An 8,860-nucleotide genomic window follows, 5' to 3' on the forward strand; every position below is an offset into this window, starting at 1 on the left:
TAAAAATAACCTGACAATCCAAGTATTGATTGGGAGCAACTGGAACTCTCCTCATATATTGCTGGGCGGGGGGGGGGGGGGGGTCAAAATGACCCACTGCTTTAGAAAAAAGTTTAGCAGTTTCTTATAAAGTAGACATGCACTGATTGTATGATTCAGCAATTGCTCTCCTGGGTATTTATCTGAAAGAAATGAAAATTTATGTTACACAGAAACCTGATAGGGAACATTTTTAGTTTTAGGTTTTATTTGTAATTGCCAAAACCTGGACACAACCCAAATATCCATCAAATTATGAATGAATAAAGAAGCTGTGGGCCATCCATAAAGTAGACTACCACTCAGCAGAATAAAGGAATGAGCTACTAATATACACAAAAATATGGATGAGTCTCAAATGCAGCATGCTGAGAAGAACCAGACTCAGAAGGCTACATACTACAAGATTCCATTGGTATGAAATTCTGGAAAAAGCAAAACTATGGAGACAGAAAACAGGTGAATAGCTACCAGAGGCTGTGAGTGAGGGAAAGGATTGACTACAAGAGAGTATGAGGACATTTCAGGAGGTGACGATAGTGTTCTCGATCTTGAATATGGTGGCAACTACATGACAGTATATGCATGTCAAAACTTATAGAACTCTATGCTAAAAAAAAGGTGCTTTTACCATATAAAAATTAAATTTTAGTTTACAAAAGAAAAACACAATACCTAGTGTATATAGTGTATGATCTATCTAGTGTACGATACCAGTATATACCTACTAGAAGCAGACAGTAGAATGGTGGCTGGCAGGGCTGGGGAAGGGGGAAATGGGGAGATCTTAGTCAAAGAGTACAAAGTTCCAGTTATGCAAGATTAATAAGCTCTGGGGATCTCATGTACAGCAATGTGAGGATAGTTAACAATACTGTATTGTATACATGAAATTTGCTAAGAGGGTAGATATTAAGGGCTTTCATCAAAAGAAAGGAGGAGGAAGGAAGGAAGGAAGGAAAGAAAAAGAAAAGAAAGAAAATGGTAACTATGTGAGGTGACAGATATGTTATTGAGCTTGCTTGTGGTGATTATTTCACAATGTAAACATATATCAAAATATCAAGTCATACACCTCAAATGTATATAATTTTTGTCAATTACCATATACCTCAATAAAGCTGGGGGGAAAATTAATACTACAAAGCTTCTAGAAGGAAACATAAGAGACTATCTCTGCAAACTTGTAGAGTGTGATATTTCTTAAACAGACCAAAAAAAGTCACTGACCATAAAAGAAAAAAAAATAATAAATTGAACATCAAAATTATACATAATTTTAATGCAAAAAAATTGTCCTAGATTTTCTCTAATCATCTCAACGTCAATATAATAATTTTTTGTTTGGGGCACCTGGGTGGCTCAGTCATTAAGCGTCTGCCTTCGGCTCAGGTCGTGACCCCAGGATCCTGGGATCGAGCCCGCATCAGGCTCCCGGCTCTGTAGGAAGCCTGCTTCTCCTTCTCCTACTCCTCCTGCTTGTGTTCCCTCTCTCGCTGTCAAATAAATAAGCAAAATCTTTTTTAAAAATTAAAAAAATAATAATTTTTTGTTTATTTGTTTGCTTGTTTGTTTTTTGGTTCCTAGAGGAGAAAGGAGAGGGGGAGAAAAATTGGAAGAAGAGGATTCAAAGAGGGGAAGAGAGGAGAAGGAAAAAGGGTTTTAGTTCAAGGTAGTTATGCTGTGGTGGAAGACTGTATTTTTTAAATACATGGACTTCTCAAAACAGCACTACTATGGTTAAAGAAAATTGTGTGTAGTACTCTTTAGCCATCAAAAAGAGGGAAATCCTGGGGCGCCTGGGTGGCTCAGTTGGTTAAGCGACTGCCTTCGGCTCAGGTCATGATCCTGGAGTCCTGGGATCGAGTCCCGCATCGGGCTCCCTGCTCGGCGGGGAGCCGAGTCTGCTTCTCCCTCTGACCCTCCTCCCTCTCCTGCTCTCTGTCTCTCATTCTCTCTCTCTCAAATAAATAAATAAAATCTTTAAAAAAAAAAAAAAAGAGTGACACCATGGATGGACACGGAGGGCATTATTCTAAATGAAGTAAGTGAGACAGAGAAAGGCAAATTCTATATGATCTCTTTTATATGTGGGACCTAAAAAAAACCAAACAAATTCACAGAAAAAGAGATCAGATTTGTGGCTACCAGAAGTGGGGGGTTAAGGGGAGAAGGAAGTGGAGGAAGGTGGTCAAAACGTCCAAACTTCCAGTTATAAAATAAATAGGCACCGAGGATATAACGTACAACATGATGACTATAGCTAACTCTGCCGTATGGTACATCTGAAAGTAGCTAAGAGACTAAATACTAAAAGTACTCATCACAAAGATGTGTGTATGTATGTGTATGTGTCTATATGGGATGATGGATGTTAACTAAACCTTATGGCCATAATCATTTTGCAATGTGGGTAAGTAAAGGCACTGTGCTGTGCACATTAAACCTATGTAAATAGTTCTGTATGTTAACTATATCTCAATAAACCTGAAAGGAAATAAAACATTATTGTAAGTAAAATCTTATTCTAAATACAGGTTCTGTTTTCTTTTCTTTTCCTTTTTTTTTTTAAGATTTTATTTATTTATTTGAGAGAGAAACAGAGCACAAGCCAGGGCAGGGGCAGAGGGAGAGGGAGAGGGACAAGCAGACTCTGCACCGAGCGTGGAGCCCGATGCGGGACTCGATCACAAGACCCCAGGATCATGACCTGAGCTGAAGTCAGATCCTTCACTGACTGAGCCACCCCGTCGCCCCAGGTTCAGTTTTTCATATCTAAAAAGCTGAACTGATAAGAGATGATGTCATTTGGTTCTATTCTTTACTTAGTAAAAGGCCAAATCTGCATTTTGCCTAATGCCAAGTCAAGCATGGGGGGGGAGGGGTGAGAGGAGCAAGGAAGAACTGGAAATGTGATCTTGGTAATGAGACAGAGCAGATAAAGAGAAGAAAAGGAAATTTCAGAAGCCCGCTGGGCAGTTCTGGGAAGTGGGAGGCCCACGGAAGAACTGTAGATGTAGGGCCAATCTGTAGTGACTGCCATATCCCCCAGGTAGCACAGCATCACAGAGCCTGGGTGGGGAGGGGGCAGAAGGGGAGAGGTAAGTCCTCCAGGAACCATCTGTGGCAACCCTCTAATAGGGGAAGGGAACATTCAATATCCACTTTCGTTAGTTACATTCAAACCAACAGTTAATTTCCACACCTCTGGGTTTGAGATAAAAGACTGGAAAGCCGGCTTTAAAACTTTAGCTCCATCTTATCTAGAAACAGGTGCTTGATGTGAGGCTGGAGTGGTAACCAGCCCCCCATTCAGGCTGGACAATGGTTGTCAAGCAGGGTCTCCTGGGAGGGGTGACTAGTTTCTGCTACCTCAGAGGAGCCACTCTGGGACCCCATCTTGCATGCATAAAAGTATTATTTTCTCCTTGATTTCAGAGAAATTCCAGCTCTCCGATAAACCCTCAAGCCACATCTTCTGTTAGACAAAAAGACTCCATGGATGTAGCACTCCAAACATGGTAATGACTTTCACGTGATTAGGAATCTCTTGTCACTTTTAGGTTTCCATCCTACTTACCAGTTCAGGATGGGGAGAGATATACTAACAAGAGCTTCCCTTGGTCTCTCTGACTTGATTCAAAACATCATAATCTGTCTAACATAATCCTGGGAAGAAGGATCAGACACAAAAGTAAATGGGGAACTAACAGACAAGACCCAATTTATGGGTCAATAACATCCAAGGAGGGACTTTGACTTGAATTTGGAGTTTAGGGAAGAATATGATTAATGTCTAACACTTGATTTCCTCTTCTTGGCAACATATCCTCTCTGGTTGGGTCTCTACTCCAAGAGTGGATAAACAAAAGAAGCTACTCCAATTTCACCTGGAAACCCAGACAGGAGGTGAAGAAGGTAGAAGTGGAAAAGAATCAAACTCTTTGGCCTTTGTCTCTCCTTAGATGGCTACAAGTAGGAAGGAGGGTTGAAGTGGGTGGGGAAAAGACGACTGACATGATTTGGCAATGGTGTCCAGGAGGAGGGAAGAGGGGAAAGAAGTGGGAGACTTCCAGGCAAGAGGAGGCCATCACTATGCTTTTCTGAGCTGGAGGCACTCAGGATCTGTATCCTGCTCGCATTTCTTTGCAGAGCTGCTCCAGGCTCCAGCACCATGCATCATTGCCTATGGAAATATATCATAGTTGCTGTGTCCTTAATCTTCCTGAACTTCTTCCTCCAAAAGAATAATGAAGAGCATCTTACATATAACTTATCATTGGTAAGTACCAGAGACAGAGATTTGGACTGTTTGTCAATACTTCGGTGGGGGGGGGATTTTTTTCCAGTCATGCGAACACTCCAGTTATCACCGCAGAAGTTCTAAGAAGAGGGCACTTGAAGAATCAGGAGAGTGTCAGAGAAAAGGTTAATATTGAACCAGCCTTGAAAGATGTATAATATTTGAATAAAGGCAAGGAGGAAGAGAGGGCAGTTTAAGTGTAGAGAGAGTAATGCACAGACACTTCTAGAAAACTATGCTGACTGGCAGGACCTGCATGTGATGAGGACTGCCTGGGTGCTGGCCACTTCCCTCACCAGAGCCTGGCATGAGAGAGGTTAGTCATCCCATTTCTCATACAAAGGCACTGAGACACAGAGCCCTAAAATAACGTCTCCCACGTGCACAACATCTGCAAGTAAAGAAAACCAAATCCAATGCAGGGCATGCTCAGGTTTTGAGAGTCTATATTTTTCCTTAATGCCTCAGACCAGCTACAGCAAAGCATAGGTGGATGTGGGGAAGTGGTTGAGAAACATGCATATAGTCCGAGTGGAATAAAAGAAAGGTGTTTAGAATTGAGGCACTGTGGGTGTCTTCCATAAGGACAGGACCAGGCACTGGTCTTCAGTACCTGCCACAGAATCCAGCACAGTCTAAGCTGAGTTAGATGACCTTGGCCAGCCTGATAATGGTAAGAGAAATTAGATGTGAGACATGGTGGGGCAAGCAAGGTCTACTCTACAGAAGCCTAGGAACTTCCTACAGGTATTCCTACTTTCTACCTGATTCCAGGGACCACCACCTCTTCTGGAAAGTCCTGTGTGTTCTCATGATGAGGTGGGGACAGCAGTCAACTAAGTCCTGACACTTGGGCTCTCTGGTGACTAGATCCTGGGGCATGCCCCGCCTGTCTTAAAGGGGGGATCTGCCCCTTACTTGTCTCCAGGCTGATGTTCATCATATCCTCAGCAGGAGGAAAAGAAGAAAATACTGTGGCAGTTCAATCAGAAGCAAATCAGCTCTGAACGTAAGAACCATCTGGCGACCTTCAAGGACATGCAGAAACCCTCCCCTTTACTCCAACGGGCCAACTACAAATTCCTGGCTGGATCCCCTCCCCAGGAAAAGAGTGAGTATAGGGGAGGGAGTGGTCAGACTGGGAGGAGGTCAGACAAGGTATTCCAACAAGAAAAAGGAGGATGGGTAAAAAGGGAACATGAGCTGGCATCTGGGGAGGAAAGCAGGATACTCTGAGGGAGGGCCAAGCTATGAAATTTGGTACAGGTTATAATCCTGAGTGTACTTTCTTCCCACTGGCCACCCCCTTGAATGACTAACAAGATGAGAAGTCCACAGTGACCTGTTAAGGAGCCATCCCATAGTGAAGCTCATTCATGTCCCCCACCCCGCAGGCTTGGGGGGAAGACAGAATGGGAGAGGAGGAGAGGCGAGGAGAGCTATGGTAAAAAGCACTGGGTAGAGGAAGAAAAGGGTGGCTGGATGTTGACTAGCTATACACTAGACTTCCAGAAGCCTTGAGTTTATGTAGGTCCCTGGAGATCCTCTAATCCAGGTCTGGTTGATCCACAGTAGCTGAGATAACTCTGAGGTCCAGGCCTGGTTAACTGGCCAAGCCAAGAAATTTACCTTTAGTACATGGCAGCCTCCCCCATCAGAGGGAGACTTGTTCTTCATAAAGTTTCCGCCAATAGCCGTTTAAAGGTGTGATAAAATAAAACCACTTCACAACTTCTAACCAGAGATTAACGTCATATCTGGACCACACTCTTCCAAGGAAAGGAAATGTGAATTTATCACAGGTATGGCATTAAGGGGAAGACCTGAGAGGAGAGACCTGGGAATTCTTCCCCATCTGTAAGTGGTAAAGGCTCCCTTATCTCCCTCTACCCCTAGAGCTGCTGACGGTGGGGATTTCCTCAGAGCAGCACCCTCATGGGAGCTACCTCTTGGACACCTTGCAGTCCCTTTTCCAAGCTTCTTCAGAACCTGAGCTGAATTGTATCGTAGTGTTGGTCCACCTGTCAGATCCTGATCCCGAATGGCTCAGCCAAACAGTTGCCAATATTTCAAGCCTCTTCAAACCACACATTGAGGCCCAGAAGCTGCTCGTGATCCATGGTAGTCTCAGTGACTCTCCTCTCCCAGGAGATCTGAATAACGTTAGTCACACCTCACCCTGTGAAGCACATTATTCCAGGCAGAAAGTCAATTATGCCCTCCTCATGAACTTTGCTCTCAACCTTTCTGAATACTTTCTGATGATAGAAGATTATGTTCACTGCACCCCCAAATTTATTTCTACCATCTATTGGGTATTATCAGCCTGGAAAGAACTACCTTGGGTGATCCTAGAGTTCTCCAGCCTGAGCCTCTCTGGGAAAGTTTTCCACAACAGTGACCTCTCTCGCCTGACCTCTTTCTTTCTCCTTTTCCATGAGAACATTCCCATTCATTTGTTTCTCTCTGAATTCCGTCTACTCTTGGCCCAAAATGTTCCAATTCGTTTCAGTCCCTCGGTCTTCTACCACATGGGCAATTATTCTCTGTTTGAGGACACCTGCTTTCTTGTGGAGAAGGAAGAGGTCTTTGATGAACCAGACAACCCTGTTGCCAACGTCCTCACTGACATGATGGCAGAACTGAATATTATTCCACAGTACGCTTATATTCTGAACAAGGAGTGCTACTCTGTCCTCAATCCTATAGAAGGCAACTACCTGACAGTGATTTTGGAGAAGCCACAAAAAGTCATCCGGATAGAGGTGCTGACAGGTTCTGACAAACAAGGGCTGTACTGGCTACAGCAGGGACAAGTGGAACTTGGCTATGATCCCTTGGAGGATTCCAGAGGCTGCACCCGCTATACCCTACTAGGTCCACTGGTGGAAGGACATTTGGACCAGAGGGTATTTTATGAAGAAGATTCTGTGGAGGAGTTGAGTTGTATACGATTGATTGTGCTAGCATCTCAAAAGTCTTGGCTCCTGATCAGGCAGATCAGAGTCTGGACTCAGAATGAGGAAGAGGAGAGTTAGCACAATGGGAACACTGGAAGGGTGGGGCTTGAGAATGGAATCCACATGGCTGACCAGAAATAAAGCTAAAATCGATCAAAGCCTGCTCATTCTGAGTAGGGTGACTGTGTAATTTATTATCCAAACTGGGACACTTTGAGAATGAAAGGAAGCACTATTAAAAATGACACTAGAACAACAGGTGGAAAGCAAGACTGCCCCAGATAAGCTGAGATGTGTGGTCATCCTAATTCTGATTTTTCTAGGTTACTCAAGATAGATAACACAGTCTGATGAGGGGCAGAGACAAGACAATGTCCTCTGGATTCCAAGGGCCAGAAAGAGGGAAGGAGTCACCATGAACTGCCTGGGTTCTTATCAACAAACAAGTATAACATCACAAGATCTTTCCATGAAGGAGTTATTGCCCTATCTAGAGTTATAGCAGTCTTTATAGTGGTGGAACTATGATCATGGTGGAACTGACGTTAGATCAGATCTATACACCTGTCCTGGTCTGTTTGGGCTGCTGTAACAGAATTCCATAGATTGGGTGGCTTATAAACAAGAATTTATTTCTCACAGTTTTGGAGGCTGGGAAGTCCAAGATGCTCACAGATTTTTTTTTTTTAAAGATTTTATTTATTCACAGTGAGAGAGGGAACACAAGCAGGGGGGTGGGAGAGGGAGAAGCAGGCTTCCTGCTGAGCAGGGAGCCTGATGCAGGGCTTGATCCCAGGACCCCGGGATCATGACCTGAGACTAAGGCAGATACTTAACCGACTGAGCCACCCAGGTGTCCCGAAATGTTTCCTGAATTTAAAAGGAAAAAAATATTTGAGTCTAACCAGTTGCCTCTCACTAGAATATTTATTCTTCCATTTCTTTTTTTTAAGATTTTATTTATTTATTTGAGGGAGAGAGAACACGAGTGAGGGGAGAGGCAGAGGGGCAGAGAGAGAAAGAATCCCAAGCAGACTCCCCACTGAGCGTGGAGCCTGACGTGGGGCTCGATCCCACAATCCTGAGATCATGACCTGAGCCGAAACCAAGAGTCAGACACTTAACTGAGTCACCAAGACGCCCCTATTCTCCCATTTCATTAAGAACAATTACATCATGGGAAACCATGTACACACCTAAAAAAGAACAAAATTCCCATGTTCCTTGCAATTTGGTTGACCAATAAAATGAAAGTAAAATCTTTGGGTGAGATTTCCATTAAAAATTTCCAATAGAGGTTTAGTCAGCTGGCAGAAAACTTTTTTCGCATTGACCTAATAATTCTTTATCTTGTTACTTTGCTATCGCTTTCAATCAGTCGCTGTTTATATTTTGTTCAGCTTTTCTAGTTGTCTTGCATAAGAAGGTTCAAATTACCTAAATTGCTATTGTAAAAAAAAAAAAACTTCTATGTATAACTTGAAAAGATCTTCAAGACACACCATTAAATGAAAAAACCCCAGCTTCAATATAATATAAACAAAATTATTCATTCATG

The 8,860-nt window shown here is 43.1% G+C and overlaps 1 protein-coding gene across 1 annotated transcript; it reads left to right on the forward strand.

Annotated features, from left to right (window-relative positions):
• Window positions 1-4,213: 4,213 nt before the first annotated feature.
• LOC110577290 (alpha-1,3-mannosyl-glycoprotein 4-beta-N-acetylglucosaminyltransferase-like protein MGAT4E) lies at window positions 4,214-7,380 on the forward strand. The gene is made up of 3 exons (XM_044916053.1): window positions 4,214-4,321; window positions 5,297-5,453; window positions 6,239-7,380. Exons 1-3 carry the CDS (start codon window positions 4,214-4,216, stop codon window positions 7,378-7,380), a joined length of 1,407 nt encoding a protein of 468 aa, XP_044771988.1.
• Window positions 7,381-8,860: the final 1,480 nt, after the last annotated feature.

This window comes from Neomonachus schauinslandi, chromosome 6, assembly GCF_002201575.2.
Source record: "Neomonachus schauinslandi chromosome 6, ASM220157v2, whole genome shotgun sequence".
Taxonomy (NCBI): Eukaryota; Metazoa; Chordata; class Mammalia; order Carnivora; family Phocidae; genus Neomonachus; species Neomonachus schauinslandi.

Bases quoted from the DNA above. Each gene is read 5' to 3' on its own strand.
- LOC110577290 (XM_044916053.1), top strand. From the start codon at position 4,214: ATGCATCATTGCCTATGGAAATATATCATAGTTGCTGTGTCCTTAATC. The intron at 4,322-5,296 runs GTAAGTACCAGA...TATCCTCAGCAG, and splicing joins TTACATATAACTTATCATTG to GAGGAAAAGAAGAAAATACT. The intron at 5,454-6,238 runs GTGAGTATAGGG...CTCTACCCCTAG, and splicing joins ATCCCCTCCCCAGGAAAAGA to AGCTGCTGACGGTGGGGATT.